This window comes from Petaurus breviceps, unplaced genomic scaffold, assembly GCF_028583685.1.
Source record: "Petaurus breviceps papuanus isolate PSGF00001 unplaced genomic scaffold, PetGlider_PUasm1.0 91133, whole genome shotgun sequence".
Taxonomy (NCBI): Eukaryota; Metazoa; Chordata; class Mammalia; order Diprotodontia; family Petauridae; genus Petaurus; species Petaurus breviceps.
Genome location: NW_027187419.1, coordinates 65,768,646 through 65,790,699, shown reverse-complemented (window position 1 = coordinate 65,790,699; position 22,054 = coordinate 65,768,646). Strand labels below are relative to the sequence as shown.

Genomic DNA, 22,054 nt, shown 5'->3' with positions numbered 1-22,054 from the left:
TATAGAGATGGTGAAGGGCCTCAAGTCCCTGCATACGAACATTAGTTGAAGGAAGACAGGGTGTTTAATCCAGAGAGGATGTGGGGTTGCAGCGGGAGAGTGGGATGATTTGTTATTGCTCATTCCTGTTCAACTCTTCATGACCCTGTGGACTGTACTACTAACCGTGGCATTTTCTTGGCAAAGATACTGAAGTGGTTTTGCCATTTCCTTTTTTAAGGATTAAGGCAATCAGAGGTTAAATGACTTGTCCAAGGTCACAAATGGTAAGTATCTGAGGCTGAATTTGAAGTCATAACTTCCTGACTCCGGGCCAGCCCTCTAACCACTGAGACATCTAGCTGCTGGTGGAATGACAGCTGTTTTCAAACATTTGAAGGGCTGTCATATGGAAAAGATGGACCAAGAAAATTTATTCTGTATTGGCCAGTAGGGCAGAATCAGGGTCATTTGGAGGGTGTTTCAAAGACTAAAATTTAGGTCTGATGTCAGAATAAATTTCCTCCAAGTAGAGGTCTCAAGCAAAGAATGAACCATAACCTGTTTTGGTATCTTAACATGAGAATCCCCACTTTTGATGTATAGGTTGGACCAAATGGTTGATGAGGTCACTTTGAACTCTGAAATTCTGGGATTCTGAGAGACTTTGGAGAAGTTGTTTCATTTCATGGGACTTCCCCATTCCTTCATCTATAAAATAAGAGTTCAATTGTTGGAGGCCTCTTAATCCTAGGATTCTGTGTTGCAATGGGTGGCAGCCCACCTTGCCTATCACCACTGCTGATTCTGCCACAGAGTAAGAGCTGCTTGACACAGCAATGTTTCATTTTGACTCAGCCTGCTGGAAAAGGAAGAAGAGTCCATTCTTTACAGCTATGGAATTTGTTGTAACCACCCCCCCCCACCCCAAATCTGTCAGAGAACAGGAGTATTGGGCTCCTTTTAGGACTCACAAAATCACTGAACAAATTTGCTAAACAGATTTATTTAATAGGGCTCATCATGAAGGGTCTCTAGGTGGCTCCATGGAAAGGGTGTTAGATTTTGAGTCAGGAAGACCTGAGTTCAAATCTTACCAGCTGTGCGACACTGAACAAATCATCTAAATTCTCTTTGCCTCAGTTTCCTCAACTATACAATAAGGATAATAATAGCACCTACCTCCCAGGGTTGATTTGAGGACTAAATGAGATGATTGGCTTTGAATTGCTTAAGAATAGTGCCCGTGTATATAAGTAAGCGCTTAATAGTCCCTGGGCATATAAATAAGTGCTTAATAAACTCTTGTTTGCTTTATCAGTAAATATATTATAGAAGAAGACTTAGATCAGTGATATGCCTATAAATGAATCAAAAATTACTCTTATATAGCATAGGATAAAAGGATTTAATAATAATCCTAAAGATATTAGGCTCATAATTATTTCTCTAAAAAGAAACACAAATGATCAACCCTTCTAAGTCCAGTTGGTTATTCAGGGGCATGAGGCCACATAGTGAGGCCCCTAAGTGAGGGAAAAAAAAGAGTAAGAAAGTCAAGTCAACAAGCATTTATTAAGCTCCTTTTATGTGCTAGGTACTCACTGTACGAAGCACTGGGAATACAAAGAAAGGCCAAAACAATCCTTGCCCTCAAGGAGCTTACAATCTAATGGGGTTTGAAACATAATGTAAACAACTATGTAAAAACAAGGAGAAAATTGGAAATAATCACAGAAGGGTGGTCACTAAAGATAGGATAGGGCAAAGTTATGAAGGAACTTAAAAGCCAGAGAGAGTTGTTAAAACTTAAAACTGCACTAAAACTTTTGTAATGCTCTCTATCTGATGTTGGAGATAACAGTTTATCTGGAACTTAATGAGCAACCTGCATTTTAGAAAGATCAGTTTGATAGCCTGTACTGGAGTGGGGAGAGATTTGACATGGAAGGGAGACCAACCAGGAGGTTATATTGCAATAGTTCAAGACATAAGGGGCCTGCATCAGAGTGGTGATAATATCAGAAAAAAGAAAGGGGTATACGTGAGAGATGTGAACATAGAACTGACAGGAAGGATTGAGAGTGAGGGAGCAATAACCTAGCTTGTGACACTGGGTGCCCTCAAAAGTAATTGGGAAGTTTGGAAGAGGAGTTGGGGTAAGATGATGAGCTCAATTCTGGATATGTTGAGTCTAAGCTACCTATAGGATATCCAGTTTGAGTCGCCTAATAGACAGGTGGTGTCAGGAGACTATAGGTCAATAGAGAGATTAGGGCAAGACAACTAGATTTGAGAATCATCAGCTTTATTGTTGTTCAGCTGTTTCAGTTGTGTCTGACTCTTCATGACCCCATTTGGGGTTTTCTTGGCAAAGATACTGGAGTGTTTTTTTTGCCATTATTTCCTTCTCCAGTTCATTTTACAGAAGAGGAAACTGAGGCAAACAGACTTGCCCAGGGTCACACAACTAGTAAGTGTCTGAGACCAAATTTGAAACCAAGTCTTTCTGATTCCAAGTCTGGCTCCCTATTTACTGCATCACTTAGCTGACCCCCTCCCAATAATTAGAACTATGCAGAAATGGTATGAGCTGCCTGGGGAGGTGTTGGGTTCCTTCCTCAACCATTTGGAGGTCTTCAGAGGGCTGGATAATTGCTTGTTAGGTTATTATAGTGGGGGTTTCTTTGGAGTATCAAAGGTTGTACTAGTGGACCAATGAGATGTCTTCCTACTCTCAAATTGTGATTCTTTGATACTACCCCAGTATTCATTTTGATGATACCTTTCATGACTTTGGAACCATAAAAGCCAGGAAAGCTATATGGTAATCTCTGTTAAAGCTGAGATTAGGCCTGCATATAATAACTAGGGCCTTTTGTACCACCCTACCTCCAGATGGACATGAATTACTGTTCTAGGAAGTACAATTGCTTGGGGGCTGAGGCACAATTTTCAAATGTACATCAATATCTTTAGCTTGCAAGTTTTCTGGTACTTTGCATAGAATCTCTTGCCTAAATGCTTTCTTGTCACACTCATTAGTTCTCATCTCTGCTATTTTACCCAGAAAGTTCTGCAAAATAACATACTTCTAATGAGGTTTTGTAGGTATGGTCACCATTTTTGAGGCTGATGTGTGTGGGAAATAATCTTTCTTCTGTTACACCAAGGTTTGTACCAAATAAGTATTATTGTCTCCCTTTAAAAACACTAGTAGGATGAGGTAATCAGTCTATAATTTTGCTAAAGGAAAACCCAATGTAAGATTATATTTTTAGTTTTTCTAGGTGACTTTAAAGATGTGATGACTGTTAAATCCATTATTGCATTAGGCAAGGATTTATTAAATGCCTACTATGTGTAAGGCACACTGTTGGGTGCTAGAGATACAAAGACCTTATATTTTAATTATGGGGGAAAGGAATATAACCTGAACATAGATAAATATAATACAAAGTGAGGAGGGGATGGTAGGGACAAAGGAGAGAGCTAGGCAAAGTACTCTAAAATAATCTGAGGAAAGAGAGAAGATTTTCAGCTAGGGTAGAATAAAAAAAAAGACTTCCTGCAGTAGGTAGCACCTGAGATGAACCTTGACACAGAGGGGAAGGGTTTTAAAAGGCCTTAAAGGGTAAGGAGAAAGTACATTCTAGGAATGAAGAGGTTTGCACAAATGCACAGACATAGGAGTTTTATGTCAGATTCTGGTAACATCTAATCATATGGTTTGACTGGAATATAGAGGACATGAAGTATATAAATGTGAAAGGAGGGTAGAAAGGTGAAATCAGGCTGTGGAAAGTCTTGAATAAAAGGTTGAAAAGTTTGTATTTTATTCTAATGGCAATAGGGAGCCTCTGAAAGTTTTTGAGGTGAGTGACACATGAGGAATTTATGAATAACACAAGAACATTAAGACAACACATTCAAATAAACAACCATCTTATTATTTTTCAATATTGACAGAAGTATGAATCTGCTCCCTAAGCACCAGGTTGATGTCCACAGACACTGGCTAAACTTACTTATTTATGCTTGTTGCCACTATTGTAATTTTGATTAAGGAAATTCTGAAGAATTTTTCTTTCTGGAAATAAGGAAGAAAAGTTTTGTTTAATTTTTTAGAATTCTAAAACAAAAGAATAGAAGCAAGTAATGTATACCATTGTTCTAACAAAGTTGAGTATGTTAAGGAATGTAAGACTTACATAGTAATCTTATAGGTAGAGAACAACATGACTTAGGGGATATGATTCCTATGTACATAAGAGGGAATAATTATTTATTGATTAGCAAGAGTAAACTTAATATTTAGAAGGTCAGCTTAGGCAATATATATGACAGTAGCAAATATCTCAGACCATTGTCATTCATATTTTGCAGGGGGAAAGTTATTTTTCTACCCAAACAGGCTAGCTTAATGAATTATTCTTCTCTCCTTGGAAAATAAGAGACAAGTAAGGAAAAATACACAAATCAGTATTTATTTCATTATATTTCAATTAATATGACTAACTAAAAAGCTACAGATTTAATTCAAATGTCATCACAATTGATTAAAAATAGATGCTATCAACAATGAGAAGGGTGCCCCTTATAAAAACAGTAACAATATCTAGCATTTAATTTTTTTTGTCTTTTTTGGAGGGAGGAAAGGCCTGGCAATTGGGATTAAGTGACTTGCCAAGGTCACACAGCTAGTAAATGTTAAGTATCTGAGGCCAGATTTGAAATCAGGTCACCCTAAATCCAAGGCCAGTGCTCTTCACTGTTCCACCTAGCTGCCCCTAACATCTAGCATTTATATAGTACTTTAAGGTTGCAGCATACTGTACATATTTTATCCTCAAAATAACCTTGTAAGATAAGGGCTATTAACTATTTATATTACTTTAAATAAAGCTGATAATATGTAAAATAACAAATTAATAGATTATTATTATTTTACGGGAAGCTAAGGTTGAGAATTGTTAAGCATTTAAGCTAGGATCATACAACTAGGCAAGTGTCTGAGGCAGGATTTTAAATCTGTCCTTCGTAACTCCAAGTCTAACACTCACACCCACTGTGACTACCTAGCTACCTTATAATAACTGTGAATAGTAAAATTCAATTATTTAGCATGTTTTATCATCTCCTTGGTAGACAAGGAAAAAAATCTCTCTAGTCTTGTAAGTTGTCCCTGCTCCAAACACCACCCCCTTATCTTCCCTTTTTCTGGAATCTTTTATGCCAGGAAACTTCTATCTGTTAAATGGCACCTAACTTCCTGAGACATCAGAGAAGGGAACCAATCAGATGTGCCTAAATGAGAGTCTCCCCGCTAAAACCCCTGGGTTCCTTTTTTTTTAGGGATTGTTCCCCAAAATGATCTGCCCTCTGCTGTCTGAGTTTACAAATTACTCTAGCATGAGAGATTAGCTTGTGGCCTTAGTATGTGTGTATTTGAGGAAAGGGGGTGATTGCATCAGAGGAAGTCAGTTTATAGCCCTGGTCTTGGAAGCAAAACTCCAGTTTCCAAAGTAAGAGACTGGCATCCTCCTCTTGCTGGAAGAAATAGGCTCCCAGTCCCCCCGCCTCCCTCAGTGAATAGGGGATGAGAACAGAGAGCTGATACCAACAGTCCACTTCCACAGAAATTAGGTGAACCTCTTTGATCTCTTGGAGAGCACTCAGCTTATAGCCTCTCCTCATGTCCCCCTCCTTGGATGTCCCCTTAAGTCTCAAACCTTCCCTTGAATTAGGTTACAACACTCAGATAATAAGTCTATTACTTTTAGCATTGGTGGCCTGTCTGACCCTCTTGCAGATGTCTCTGCTCCCACCCCCGCCAATGGACTTAGAGATCTAGTTTTTGAGCATTTTAGGAAATGAATTTCTAAGCTCTAAAATAAAAGTGTCAGAAATTAACATGGTCTAAAGCAAACCGCTGGGTCCAGTGTAGCCAACTAACAGGTCGTTTCTTTTTTTCTGGCCTTCTTCTGGCTATTAGTTAGTGTCTTTAAGATGCCTATGTCAATCAATCAGGTATCTATTATGCACCTAGCACTATGTTAGGCACTGGGTATACAAGGTAAGAAGCTGGCAAACCCTGGCTGAGAGCCATCAACTGTCCAAGTGCCTAGACAACTAGATTTGGCCCCTTCCTGACTCTGAGTAAGGCGGCACACATCTGTTTCTTGCACATGTCCTTAGTCTGAGCTTAGGAAGGAGGAAGGACATGGTGGAGAGGTAAAGGAAGACAAGGTAGGACATTATTCTAGCTCTTTCTCCATTGATCTGAATCCCATACCTTAGTCCCATTCTTTTGTGTAGATCATGCATTCTCCATCTCCTTCCTCCCCCTATTCTATCCCCTTTCTTGTCCTTCCTCTTCCCATAGCTTTACCTGCATCTCAGCCTTCAGGGAGTACACAACTCCCACTTTTGCCCTAAAGAAAGCAATTCCTGAGATGTAACTCCAAAGAAGAGAACTAGAGATATGGGAGTAAGAGGAGAGAGCCGTAGGAATAAGAGCTGCTGTTTTGTTTTCTATTTGAGGGATGGGAATAGTTTTAGAAAAAACTACGGACTTTAGGGATCCTGGTAGTGTTGTCTTTCAGTCATTTTGGTCATGTCTGACTCTTTGTGACCCCATTTGAGGTTTTTTTGTATCTCTGATGTGGTTTGCATTTCCTTTTCTAGATCATTTTACACATGTGGAAACTAAGGGAAATAAGGTAAAGTGACTTGCCCAGGGTCACACAGCTAGTATCTGAGCTTAGATTTAAAGAAAGATGAATCTTCATAACTCCAGACTTGGCATTCTAGCATTGTGTTTTTTTTACCTGCCTAACATAGTGTTAGGTGCATAATAGATACCTAATTGATCAATATAGCCATATTAAGGGAACTAACCAATAGCCAGAAGAAACCAGAAAAAAAAGAAAAATGACCATGTAGCTCATTTCCCATATAGAAACATTATGATTAGGGCCTCTTTCAAGGGAAATATCAGTTCAGAGAACAGAGCATAAAAAGGTAGGGTGAGGGGGGATGACCATAAAGTGGGATAGTTCATATATGACAAAGACCTATTGGCTGTGTTCTATCCAAGGGGCCAAACTGTATCTTAGTATGTCTGTCAACTTACCATTCTCTGGAATTTTCTCAAGGTATTTCTTGATTTCAGTTTCACTAAGAGAATTCAAAATCGTTTCAAAATCTAAGTATTCCTTTCCATAATGTCTTTCATATGTACTCTGCTTCTTTGTATGTTCTTGGTTCCAAATGTGGCTAAGCAGAACCGAAGGAACTGTGAAGACAAAGGAGAAAAAAGTCAAGGGGAAGAAAGTTTGTGGGCAAGCAAGGAAGCATTGCCATCACTTGGCATTACACTGACAGCCATGGGTCTCCATGATGGGCTGAATCTGCATCCTCAATGATGTGAGGAACTAAGTTATTATTCTAAAGGAAGCCTCTTTAAACAAAGCCAAGAAAGTTTGGAGGAAGGTATAGGACCACAAGACTATCAGGTTTATCACTGGAGGAAAAATGATGGAAGAGAAATCTAGGTTGTAGTTTCTAGTCACTTGGGACTACAATTGAAAGAGCGTATGAGTACAGTAGATTGTAAGCTTCTTGAAGGTAGAGACCGTTCTTACATGTAATTGGAAAAAAATAATGAAAAATTTCAGAAAAGTTTTAAATAAAAAAAACCCTATTTTCATTTTTGTCTTTGTATCTTTGGTACTTAACAGTGTCTGGCATTTAAGGCAACACTTAATGAATGCTCATTGAAGCAAATTGAGTCCTGAAGGCTTTTTGACAGACCAAGGCAGTCCTAGAAGCTCAGCAGCAGCTCAGCTTGGAGTCAGAAGATGGGAATCCCAGCTCCCGTTTCAGTATGCTTTTGACCTTGAGCATTTTTTTGTACCTCAGTTTCTTCGTCTGTAAAATGAGGCTCAAAAATAATACCTCATCCTATCACTATGAGGATGATCAAATAAAATAAGGTATAAAAGAACTCTTTATAAGTAGCTTCATTTTGGAAGGTGCTTTGGTCCTTCTATTAGAATATGGTTTTGTCCACAGATCTGAGGATTCACTTCAAACAAAGCAATGATGTCATACCATGAAGATTTGTCTGGTTCTGCTTCTGGCTTCCATGAAGAAAGCTGTAGAAAGAATGGGTGAAGAGAGAACTTTCCTTGACTAAGAAGAATATAATGAAATTGTGTAGGTAATTTGTAACAATTTCATCCTTTGAAAAGTAGAGGAACAAAAAAAAGGGAAATTCTATTCCAGATCTGATTCTCAATAAGAGAAAGTGGTTACTAGGATGGAAATGAGAGGAATTCATGGAAAAGTGACTACCCCATTCTAGAGTTTGTAAAAGAGAAGTCCAGGAATACTCTGACGTGCACCTTCTTTTATAAGAAAGCACATTTTAAAGAGTTTGGAGAAAGGAGGGGTAGGATTCCATGAACTACTAGTTCTATAGGGGAAGTCAGTCCAGGAAGTATGGGAAATGTTCAAGAATGAAATACTTATGGCACAAAAGTTAGCAGTTCCAATTTGGAAGAAAAATAGGATTTGGAAAGAACAATGTGGACACGTAGGGAATTCACCAATTAATTTTAATTTTTAAATGAATGGACAGAAGATGGAAACAAAGCCAGGTAATAAAAGAAGAATTTTCAAAGTATGGCATGGTCTTATATGAAATGTAAGGAGTGATAAAGTTCTGAACAAATTGAGGTTGTAAAGAAGACTAAGTACAAAAGTCAATAAGCATTAAGTGCTTACTTACTATTTACTTGGCACTGTGCTAAGTGATAGAAATTTTAAAAAAGGCAAAAGACAGATCCCTGCCCTCAAGGAGCTCACAATCTAATGGTGGATGTACTACATGAAAACAACTATGGACAAAGAAACTAAATACAGGATATGAGACTGGTGTCTGCAAAAAAGTGAGTACTGGATAAGCAGATTTGAGGGTCATCAGCAGAGAGATGATAATTGAATCTCTAAGAGCTGAAAGTGAAATAATAGAGAGGAAGAAAAGAAGAATATGAACAGTACCCTGTGACTTCAATAAAGATTTAACAAAGAAGACTGATTAGGAGATGTCAGATAGGTAGGAGAACAACCATTATGGAGTATTATTCTGAAAACCTATAAAGAAACAAATCCTAGGAGTGGCTAGGTAGCACAGTGAATAATTGAGCACCAGCCCTGGAGTCAGGAGGGCCTGGGTTCAAATCTGACCTCAGACACAACACAAAAACTAGCCATGTGACCCTGGGCAAGTCACTTAACTCCAATTGCCCTCCCCACCAAAACAAAGCAAAAAAAGAAATGAATACGAGCATCATGGTATCAAAAGCTAAAAAAAAAAAAAGATTAAGAAGGATGAGGATTGAGAAAATGCCACTGACTTTGGCAATTAAGAGATCATTTGTAGCTTTGGAAAGAGCAGCTTTGTCATAATGATGAGGTCAGGAGCCAGAGTATAGAGAGTTAAGGAGAGAGAAAGTATTGTAGGTCTTCTCAAAGAGTTTAGCCACAAGAGGTAGAGGAAATTTGGGATGATTCTTAGCAAAGATGGTAGAATCAATAATAAAGGCATTTTCTTTTTCACTATTTTGAGAGAAAAAGGGAGAATTGAAAGAGGGAATGGGGATGATAGGACATTGATAGACAACAAAGAGGGAAGGGAGAGCTGTTCAATTTTTGTTTTACTTCACTTTCCTTTATCAAAAATGATCTTTGAACATCCCACTATGCCCTCATCAGACCTCACATCTAGAGTATGGTGTTCGGTTCTGAGCACCATAATTTATGAGAAGCACTGAAGAGTCAGAGGGTATCCGGAGAGGGCGAACAGGATTAGTGAAGAACCCTGAGTCCATGTCACATGAGGATTGAAGAACTAAGACTATTTAACCTAGAGAAGATCCAAGGAGGACATGCCAGCTATCTTCAAGTATTTGTTGGACTGTCATATGTAGTAGGGATTAGGCTTGTTTTATTTGGTCCCAGAGATCAAACCAGAGTCAGTGGTTAGAAGCTGCAGAGAGGCTAGCTTAGGCTGGATGACAGGAAAACCTTCCTAATAATTAAAGCAATTAGTGGAATGAGCGGAGGGGGCTGTCTTGAGGGATGGTAGGTAGCTTCTCCTCCTTAGATGTCTATAAGCATAAGGTGGATGAATTTTCTGTTATATTCCAACAGGGAATACTTTCTTTCATGTATGGTTTTAGCTATATAGCTGCAGAGGTCCTCAAATTCTGTGATTCTGGGTGTCCCAACTAATGCCCAAGCCAACTTGGCCTCTTTTTCAGAGTGATGCAAAGTTTTCTGTCTCATTTTTTCACTGGAATGGGAAGATGGCTAAATATTTAGTATTTGAGTTGCTGAAGCTCCCTCCAAATTCAATAGAGGGAGAGTGATGTCAAAAAGAACAAGAATGTGAATAGTGTGTATGGCCTCCTCCTCCTCCTCGTTCTTCTCCTCCTTCTTCTTCTCCTCCTTCTCTTCCTCCTCCATCTTCTCCTCCTCCTTCTTCAACTCTTTTTCTTTTTTCACATAAACAATTATTTCATTGGTGTTCAATGTGAACACATGTCCTTTAGATTATCTAGAAACTTCCACAATCTCATTATTCGGACTACTAAAGTCTACCAACAAATTTCAAAAAACATCCAATATGTGAAAGCTATCTGAATTTATGTCCTAAAAAGAAAAAATAAAAATGCATCTGATGAATGAGAACAGAATCTGGAGCTCAAACATCATCAGACTGAACATTCATCTCAGGGAAAACTATCATAGACCCCAAAAGAATGGAAAGATTTGGGATAAAGTCTCTTCTGTTGTTTTGTTTTGTTTTTCCTATTAGAGCAACCCTTTTCTCTTTCCCAACACATGTCATATCCCTGTGGTAGTACTTGAGGACATTAGATTTATGCATAGAAATAGAGCAGGAAAAAATCCATTACATTTAGAATTAAACCTAAATCCAAAAAGATTAAGGTTGCTTGTAGTGTCTCAGTAGTGCTCAAGCAGTGAAATATATCTTTTTTTTTATTCAAGTATACCTTTTTTTTTTTAAATTTATAGCAGTCCTATTGGCTTGAAGAAGTGATACTTAATACTGTATTTCTCTGGTTTTCTGCTTCCTGCCTCTTCCCATGTAAAGGCTCCAAAGTGAATGTTTTTTTTAAATTCTTGATAAGGGTATACAAAAATAGATACACAATCAAGATGTGTAATGCAGAGACAACTGAGAGTTGACACATTTGGTTCCTATTCCCCACCCCCAAATGCAGCTTTAATCATGATGCCTGTCAGTGGTTCTTGATGGAAAAGTTCTTCCAGAGCTGGGAAGATAAGACTACAACACTATTTTAAATACCAAATCTATCCTTACCAGGTCCATAAGCAGCAACTGGAATTGATGCATTGCATCCATATTTGCAAGTCAAGTCTTGTAATTCAGGTATCTTCACTGGGACTTGGAAATTACGCCTAAACTCAGTTTCTAGACGCCGAGGAAGTAATTTTTTCCAATCAAGAGGCACTTGTATAGTTTGTTTCAGTTTTATTACTAGAAAGAATGGAAAGTAACCAATTATGCCTAATTAACTTAGTGGAATTAACATTTTAAGCCCATTTTCTCTGTCTTTCACTATTTCCTGCACTGAAATATGCTCCCCATATTTAGAGATGAAGGTAACATATCTAATCTACAAATACTATATAACCAAGAATCAATCTGGGGCAGCTAAAGGTAGCACAATGGATAGAGTGTCACACTTGGAGCCAGGAAAACCTGTATTCAAATTTGACCATATATACTTACTAGCAGTGTGACTCTGGGTAAGTCACTTAACCCTATTTGCCTAAATTTCCTCATCTGTGAAATAAGCTGGAGAGGGAAATGACAAACCATGATAGTAACTTTGCCAAGAAAACCCCAAATGGGGTCACAAAGAGTTGAACATAACTGAAATGACCAAACAAGAAAAAGAAGGAATCTGCTCCTTTATTCAAAACATGGAATCTGAGGCCAATTGTATTGGTTAGGAAGGTGTCACTTAGGTCTTTTGCTCTACTATATGATTTTAAATTGTTGTCCTAAGACTGGCCAGTTATACTGCAGGTGTGTGCTATTGCTCAAAAACTAGAGAGCTTTCTCTCATTGGGGAAAGTTTTTGTGTAGTCACCTCAAAGTCAGGGAAGTTTGCCACTAGATATATTTACATGTGAAAAACAATATTTTAGAGCAAAAGATTTAAAGATGATGGTTTCATAGCCAACTTCTTCTTAGGCTTTTTTGTTCTGGTCTTCCCCTTCCCCTTTCCTTTGCATAGGAAATCTAGAAATTTGGGAGGGAGGGCTGTAATCCCTCAGATCCACAGAGTCATTTGTGGTCTTTGCATTTCTTTGTACCCCTGGGCTAGCATTTAGCAGGATGCCTGGCAAATAGGTGTTTAATGAATGTGTACTGACATTTGGAATTTGGTCTCACAAAAATGAGTTGAAAAAAAGTCTTATTGAGAATTAAAAATTAAAGTTAAAAGTGGCTTTCTATCACTAGATCAGATAAAGGTTTAAGACAGAACACTGATTCTATGAGCAGAAGGAAATAAGTTCAAAAGACAAATTAAATGTCCTTAGGGTCAAATTATCTAGCTAGTTGGCTTGTGTTCCCATTGAGCTTAAACTATGGGGCTAAGACTTTGGTAGCTGTCAAAATCCTGCCAGGCTCAGCTGCTTCTCTGAGTAAAAAGCTGAGCAATATAATAACAATATCAATGACATTAGAAGTATTAAAAGTGTGAGTTGCTCTTCCACACCTCTGTATAAACCACACGTGACCCCTTCATGTGCTTCTTTATCTATGAATGCCACACATCTCCTATGTTTGTGTCCTCATGCATGATCCCTACCCATGTTCACTCTTCTTAGTGATATCTGTATTTGTGGGAAAATAAGGGAGGAATGTTCTATTGCTACTTATTATTCCATTTTATTAAATACCTTTGCTTTGAACTGATCACTTCTTGTGGCTGACTACTAAAAGCAAACATATCAGTGGGGGCTTGTAAGCTGTGGTGTTTTTGAGTGTATGTGGACCTAGAAAGTACCTTGAACTTGGGGTGGCTTGTCTGTTTTTAAGAAATATATTTTACTTATGTCTTTTGTCTGTACATCATAGTTCATATTTCCAGTATCCCTTTCTAGATCAAACTTTTTTTTTTGCCTTTTGGAGGGCAATTGGGATTAAGTAACTTGCCCAAGGTTATAGGGCTAGTTTTTTTTGTGTGTGGGTGTTAAGCGTCTAAGGCCAGAACTGAACTCGGGTCCCTTCTGACTCCAGGACCAGCACTTTATTCACTGTGCCACCTAGCCACCCCCAAACTTTCTTATGATAAAGAAAAGAAATTTAGCAGAAACACACTTACATGTATGTGTATTTATATATACACATATACTAAATCATTATATACCATGTATAATTCTGTACATATATCATTCATATACATTCATGTGTGTGCATACATACATACATTACACAAATATATTGTTTGTCCAAGCAGTCGTCCACCTCCAGTACAAGGGAGGTAGAATGTTTTACATTATCTCTTCTCCAATATTTGTTCTTTCTTTTATTTATAGCTCAATTCCCTTTTAACAATGTTTATATTTACATTGTTACAGTAATTGTGTATATTAGTCTCTTGGCTCTGTTTATTTTGCCCTCTTCATGAATTCATACAAATCTTCTCATGATTCTCTGAATTCCTCCTATTTTTAATTTCTCATTCCATAGTATTATGCCATTATATTTGTATAATGTTATTTTTTCAATCATTTCTCAATCAGTGAACATCCACTTTGTTTCCAGTTCTTTGCTACCACAAAGAGCTCTGTCTATGAATATTTTGGTGTGTACAGGACCTTTGTCTTTCTTTGAGTTCCTTGGAACATATGCCCAATAGAGGGATATATATCTATATATTGTGTAACATTTATATATATATATATATATATATATATATATATATATATATAATTTCCCTGTATATTCTTGATAACAGATTTTTAATGGTGATAATTTGATGAAAATATTTCCCCACCTTACATATTTTTAATTATTCCATCATTCATTTTCTTTGTACAAATGTTTTTAATTGTATGTAGGCAAAATCGTCTTTTTTATTTTTTGTGATATCCTAAGAATTCTGCAGGATGAGCTTTTCTAAAGACCTAGCATGTCTAGGAGAGGGCACCCAGGCTCTATGTCTTAAGGTGAAATCTTGGTGCACTGCTCCCATCCCAGAGCCATTAGTCCTAGACGGAGACTGGGGTTAATTGCTGGTCAATTCCCCTACATTTCAGAAGAGAAACAGAGTAATCAGTCTCTCTGTATGAAGAGAAGATGAGAACTCAATATATGATTTCCCATTCAGGAAACAAGGAAAACCAGGGTGCTTACATTTTGATTTGTCCAAGTAGTCTTCCCGGAAACTAGAGGTGTACTGATCTGCTATTGCTTTACGGATTTCTTTGATTGTAGCAGGAACTCTCCATGGAGAAGAACAATTTGCTTCTGTTCTTGAAAATTGTCGAGGTAGTTTCCAGACCATAAATTCCTATCAATACAAACAAAATTGTTAGAAATAGTCACTCTTTCTAATAAAAATGATATACCAATCAACATTTCTCATATATATATATATATATAATATTTATTTTATTATATAAATAAATATATTTATTGAGTTGTTTCAGTAATGTCCAACTCTCTGTGACCTCTTTTGGGGTTTACTTGGCAAATGGTTTGCCATTTCCTTTATGAGTTCATTTTATAGTTAAGGAAACTGAGGCAAACAGGGTTAAGTGACTTGCCCTGGGTCACACATCTAATAAGTGTCTGAGGTCAGATTTGAACCCAGGTCCTCCTGATTCCAGGGCTGGTGCTCTATCCACTGTGCCACTTAATTGCCACGTATATGTATACGTATATGTGTACGTGTATGTGTATGTATATGTGTATGTGTGCACAATATGTACACACACATGTGTGTATATATTCCAATAGGACTATGCACAGCCAAATCCAAATATAAAAACAATCATTAATACAAGGCATTGCCAATTTACCTGACTTTCTATTATCACAAAGTTCTGTGATTATTATATATATACTAGAGCAGGGTTTCTTTAACTTTTTCCACTCATCACCTCTTTTTGCTTTTCAGCAGCATTCTTTGGCACTGTGTGGCCTTTGCACAGTGCAAAGTGTGCATTGTTTTCAGAACCAAGGCCACAGTGAAGCTGGCAATGCAACACAGGCAAGCACTGGCAGAAACACCTCAGATTCATTACATGTTTGATTTTGAATTAATTTTTGGCTGTTATGCATTGTAGCGCCAATGCAATATTCACAGTGCCAATGGTTACTATAAATATGCCTGCGTGGTGCTCGATCACAAAATATAACAGACTCTCTATATAGAAAACAGAAGCAAAACATTTATTCAGACACCAGAAAACCAAATCCATCATAGCAACATAGAAGTTAATGCACCACAATGTAGCAGAGTGACACACCATCCTTTAGCCTTTGCACAAAGCAATACAAGCCTAGCCATCACAGCAGGTGGCAAACACCAACATTTACTCATAAGCCTAACTGCCTCACTCTGATATGTCCTCTCTTCCCACCCTGTCTAACTGCTCTGACTACCAGCTTCCTGTGGGCTCTGCTCCACCCTTCAGCAAACTCCTCCTACCACAGTCTCCATGTGATTATATTCAGCCTATTAGGTGGTAGGGTTTATTTTTAAAGCAGGGAAGGTCTTCAAATTCCCTTAGGTTTATTAAGGGGCAGGGAAGATCTTCAAATTCTCATTCCTATTACATGCATTTAGAAATATTTTACTGTTGCCAGATGTTTTGCAACCCACAGTTTAAGAAGAGCCACACTGGAGGAACAGAGTATGAGAGTGCTGAACTGGGAATCAGGAGAACTGAGTTTTATTCCCTCCCATCTCTGCCACTGTCTTGCTATGTGACCCTGGGCACGTTCACTTAGCCATTCTGAGCTCCCTCAGCATCCTTATCTGTGAAAATGAGGAATTTTTCTTGGACGATTATTAATTAAGCCCTCTTCAAATTCTAACATTCTAGGCATTATTCACTGTGGTAGAATGACCAATAAAGCAAAATTGCATGTGCATCCAGAGCAGGGCCTCCTTAGTGATTTCTCCTAGGGGAAAAACGTTTAAGAGTAGTCACCTTAGGGTCCAGGGGTGGGGAACTTTCAGCCTCAAGGCCACAAGGACCTCTAGGTCTTTGGGTGCTGTCTTTTGACTGAGTCCAAGTTATACAGGACAGATCCTTTTATTAAGGGGATTTGTTCTGCCAAGTTTGGATTCAGTCAAAGGGTTGCACTTGAGGATACCTAGAGGGCCATGTGGTCTCAAGGCCGCAGGTTCCCTACCCTTGCCTTAGACCTATCACCAAGATTCTAATACTGAGAAGAAATTCGAAGTCATTCCAGTTCTGGCCTCCCTTGCCAGAGTAGCAAAGAGGCCCCATGAATTTCCTATGCACTGCCCAGCCTTCATAGTCTATGTGGCCAGCCAGAGCCTCAATTTCCTCTTCTGTAAAACAAACTAGCTGCCCTTCCAGCTATAAGTCTACGATCAAAGGATGTTCTAAGTGAGAGGAGGAATAGGGATTTCCAACATTGTGGGTTTTGGGGAGGTATTCTCCACTTCACTATTCTTAACATAATATTAATCTTAATAAAAACAATAAAAGATATTAAGATAATTACACATATTTTAAATTATTTTCTAGGACCAAACAAGAAGTCCAAAATTCCATAGGTGCTTAATTTATCTATGTATTTCTTATAAATTCATATTCTTTATTTTTCTTTCTATTATTTTTCACATCATTATCACTTAGGACTCGATACATAGGGGCTACTGCTGGAGTTCCTGGCAGCTCCATTTGGACTTTGGAAGTTTTTGGAAGTAGGTTGGAAGTTTCCCCTGAGCTCTCTTGAGAAATGAGCATTAGCAGGACAAATAAGAGACATCTGCTCAGCATCCCTGAGCTATGCATGTGCCACCACAGCTAGAAAGTCATCTTCCATATGTAGAAACCTTGTTCATGGAGTTAGCTGGCCTTGACTTCTTGGCAATGGTCTGATGGAAAGAGGACTGAAGAGGAGTCAGAAGACTTGACTTCGAATCATAGTTCCACCACCAACTAGCTATGGCACCATGGGCCAGTAACAACCCTTTTGACTCTACTTCCTTATCTATAAAATGGGAACAACAATTCTTGTAAGCAGAGTTGTGCTGGTAATGTTCACAACCAGCTCTCGAAAAACAAAAAATATACAGCCTATAATACACTTTGATGTTTAATTTGCATTATTAATATTTTCTCCATCAGTTTCTTGAGGCTCTAAGACAATTATCAAATAATAAATCAAGCTCCAATTTATAACCAATTTCCAAAATATAAATGCTAACACTGAAAAATTTAATGATCTGGTAAGCTATTTCAACTACATCCAGCACACCCCCTACCTCACAACACAGGGATTCTTGTGAATACAATACTTTGTAAAGTATAGAAATAGCAAATAAAAATGGGCCATTACTATCACTGAAGCCTCAGTTCACATCTGTTTCAGTCCTTGAATACCCCACCTTCCACTCCACCCCACCCCCCAGGCTACTTACCTTTCACGGAGGTAATGACTATAAATTTAAGCTCAATGTCCGGGTGATTTCACTCCAACACAATTAGGAGGCCTTTATTTCGGTAGTTCCATTGATCATAAAAGACCCTCACCCATGATGTTCATAGTCAAGACATGTCATTGGATCATGGGTCTAAAGCTAAAATGGACCTCAGAGTCTCATCCAACACCCTTCTCCTTTTGCAGATGGAGGAAACTGAGATCTACAAGAGACTAAGTGACTTGTGTAAGGTCAGAGAGTCAGCCCCAGAGACTGGATTTGAACCCAGCTTTACTGATTTACAGCTTTACTGTGCAGTATGGACAATCCAGCCAAGGGCACTGAGAAGGGATGGCCAAAAGGCACCTCCTGGAGAGGACCCCAACACCTAGTGATTGGGCCAAACTCAAACATCTCCAGAGGAAAACACATACTTCAAATCTACTGAACTCTCTTTACTAATATAACTTGTAGATTCTTTGGTATTTTCTCAGTTGTTATCCCTTCTTGACCTCTCTCGTCATTTCTGACACTGTTGAACACTCTTTCTAACTTCCTGGATACTCTTTCCTCCCTTCATTTTCATGCCACTGCTCTTCTCCTGACTCTTTTCCTACCCGTCTTTCTCAGTGTCCTTTGTTGACTCACCCATACCCCAGTGAAAAGAGTGCTGGTCCTGGAATACTCAGTGCTAACAAGCATTCAAATTCATTCTCTGGGGCTGACTCTGTGACCCTATGCAAGTCACTTAACTTTCTGTGGACCCCAGTTTCTTTCATCTTAAAAGGAAGGTATTGGATGCGATGATCTCTGAGAGGTCTTTTCCAGGTTCAGACCCCATGATATCCTGTGACATACCTTGTCTCACCTCCCACCAAGGCTCTGTCAAAGGCCTTATTTTCTCTTTCTACACTCTTAGTTGGCTACCTCACTAGCTCCTATGGGTTCATTTAACCACATTTATGCAGATGATGTCCAAATCTACAAATCCATCCTAGTCTCTTTTCTTCTAAGTTCTAGTCTCACACCATCACTAATTACCTATTGGACATTTCAACCCAGAGAGACCGTCCATGGGTATCTCAAACTTCATATTCCAAAGTAGAACTCATTATCTTCCCCCCCAAAAAAAAAAATAACTATAACCCGTTCCTTTGAACTTTACTATTTCTGACAAGGGCACCAACATCCTTTCAATCACCCAGGTTCTCCTCAGCTCCTCACTTTCTCTCATGTCATCAGCCAATCAGATTACTTCTGAAACATCTCACATATATTCTCTTCTCTCTGCTCCTCAGGCCCTTATCACCCCTTCCTTGAATATTGCAATAGCTTCCTTAATTGTTCTCCCTGCCTCATCTCTCTCTCTTCTCCAATCCACGATCTACACAGCTTTCTTAACTCAAACCTCACCCTACTCCATCTCAGTCAACACTGTCCTCTCTCATTCCATTCTATTACACCATTCCATTATGACTTCTGGAATCCTTACTATTATTGACAAATTGTTTCTTTTAGATCACTTCTGCTCCTTATTGTCTAAGAAATAAGAGAAATTTGGTTCTCTCCAGGTACTACTTCTAAAGTTTAGGTCTGACCAGGTCACTACTTTGAACTTTGGGGCATTAAGGATGACCTCAAAACACTTCTGAAATAAGTAAAAGTCATAAGGGGGTGCTGCTAGGTGGTGCAGTGAATAGAGCACCGGCCCTGGAGTCAGAAGGACTTGAGTTCAAATCCGGCCTGAGACACTTAACACAAAAACTAGCCGTGTGACCTTGGACAAGTCACTTCACCCCAACTGCCCTCCAAAAATAAAAAAAAATTTAAGTAAAAGCCATATATAAACTCCAAGAGAGCCCTGAATCAGGACCAGGGTACTTTTCACAAGGCTTCACTTTCAGAAAAGTTAAATGCTTCACTTGGTCTTTCTCCATCAAAGACATCATTCCCATAGTCTTTGATTTCCAAATTCCTGAAACTCTGAAGTTACAAATCCAGAAACCTACAGAGTTCCCTTCTCCATTTTGCTGACCTGGGTTCATGCCCACAGGCTATATACCACTCACCCGCAGTCTACATAAATTAAGAAGACCAATACAAACTCTGCAGAATTCTAGACAATGCTTTCCCTTATGCATTTCAAATTGATTCAATAACTATTTATAGAGAACCTACTACATGCTAAACAATTCTAGACACTAGAGGAGATATGACAAAGAGTGTGGAGACAGGGTTTGCATGGAGCTGCTACTCAGAAGGAAGGACATGGTGTATATTCTAATACAAAAAATTAGAGTGCAAAAGAAAATGCAAAGAAAATGTGAGATGAAAGGGAGCAAAGGCTATTTATACCAAATTCCTCCAAGTAAACCCACACCTAAGACATTATAATAATACTTGTTAAATTATTAGGTGATTCCATTCACATTTGATTCAATGAGATGCTTCTTGAAACTATGGTCTGGTCTTCACAATGTCATTTGAAGTTTCTTTGAGACCATATAAATATAAATATACATATATATATAATGTCTGTGTGTTTGTATGTATGCATATATATGTACATTTTCAGATACATTACTGCTATACAATAAAATTCTACTTATGCTTCTCCATATGTATTTACACCAGTCTTACCTGGCTAGGATGGGGATTATTGTTCCTAGTTCCTGTATTTGCTGCAGTCCTTATCATGTCTTCTTTAGAATACGGTTTCCAATCAAACTGTTCAGTGTATAATGTCTGGTTGCCAATAGGATCATTGAGCTTGTATGAATATCCTAACCTTTTGAAATCATTATGACTGGAAGAAAACACATTAGAAATTGTAAAAAGGGAATCTAATGCCATATGTTACAACAAAGCATGCCAAGCACTTCTACCAGAAGTATTTCTTTTTTTTTTTGGAGGGGAGAAGGTAGGGCAATTGTAGTTAAGTGACTTGCCCAAGGTCACATGGCTAGTTTTTGTGTTAAGTGTCTGAGACCAGATTTGAACTAAGATCCTCCTGACTCCAGGGCCGGTGGTCTTTTTATTGTGCCACCTAGTGCCCCCTACCAAAAGTATTTATGGTAGAAAAACTGGTAGAAACTTCTAACTTTTAAACATAGGCTGGACCAGGTAGATGAGGCCAAATATAATTAACTTTTTAGAGTCCCTCAAGAATGAACAAACCTATGAGAGAGCTATTTGCAAAAGTATGCCAGACTTGGAAAGAAAAAAAAAGAGGGGAGGAGGCTTTGTTCTAATAAATTCATTTTCATATATTTTAAAAGACTAAACACAAGAAATTGTTGAAAAAAATTCAGGTTGTATCTACAGGAAAGCCAAACAACTAGATATTTTAAAACATAATCTCTCTGAACTCAGCTTCCTCATCTTTAAAATGGAAATAGTATTTGGGATAACTTACCTCACAGAATTGTTCTAAGTACTCAATGAGAAAACACTTTGGGGTGATAGATAACTATGTAAATATATTAATTATCCTACATGTGGTCAAATCACAGGTTAGAGCAATTTTCTATAGGACCTTTAAGAAGATCCATTTAACCTTTCTCGATGTTCTCTTAAGGGTTAAATTTAGATTGAATCCTTGAGTAATTTTTTTAATCCTTAAACCCCTTTGGGATAGCTCTAATGAGCTATGCACATGTTTCTATGTTTTACATATACTTTATATTATGTACATATATATATATATACATATACAATATTATATATTTCCCAGGATCATAGACATATATCTTTTTAGCTGGACAAGTCTTTAGTGATTACCAAGTACAACCCCATTCATTTTCAATATGAGGAAACTGAGCTCCAGTAAGGGAAAGTAACTGGTCCAGGGCCAAACAAATGATGTTAGCCATCAGGGATTTGGATATAAGTCTTCTAGTTCCAAATACAAAACTTTTATGATATCCGATGCTATGTTGTGGCCATCCCACCATTGTTGTTATTTATTTGCCTGTCTCTTCCACCTCCCAAATTATATAAATCCCTGCTGGCAGGAGATGAATGGATGGTTCTTTCTTCCATTTTTCAGTGCCAATGGCACCTACAACAGTTCTGGGAACAAGGTGGATGTTCAGTAATGTTATTATTGACTAATAATATTTTTTTTCACTTTGATGCTATGCAACAGAACAAAATGAACTCATCAGAAGTATTTTTATCAAAACATAACTCACCGAATTGGGTCAGGAACTTCTATTCGTTTAGGGGTGTACACATGCATCATTGTCGTTTCATAGGAATCCCAACTGGTATCTCCCACTGAAAGCATAACACAGCATTTTCAAATTTGATGAACA

General features: G+C 38.2%; 1 protein-coding gene across 1 annotated transcript in view; it reads right to left on the bottom strand.

The window, feature by feature from the left end:
• Positions 1 to 1,535: 1,535 nt before the first annotated feature.
• The window catches only part of TEX26 (testis expressed 26), a 48,307-nt gene continuing 27,788 nt past the window's right edge, over positions 1,536 to 22,054 (bottom strand). The window contains exons 2-7 of the mRNA XM_069079693.1: positions 21,932 to 22,016; positions 20,379 to 20,544; positions 14,468 to 14,624; positions 11,396 to 11,572; positions 7,115 to 7,276; positions 1,536 to 4,069 (exon numbers count right to left, since the gene is read on the bottom strand). Of these exons, the coding sequence (XP_068935794.1) occupies positions 4,008 to 4,069; positions 7,115 to 7,276; positions 11,396 to 11,572; positions 14,468 to 14,624; positions 20,379 to 20,544; positions 21,932 to 22,016 (809 nt within the window). The 3' untranslated portion in view covers positions 1,536 to 4,007. The remainder of the gene's footprint in view (positions 4,070 to 7,114; positions 7,277 to 11,395; positions 11,573 to 14,467; positions 14,625 to 20,378; positions 20,545 to 21,931; positions 22,017 to 22,054) is intronic.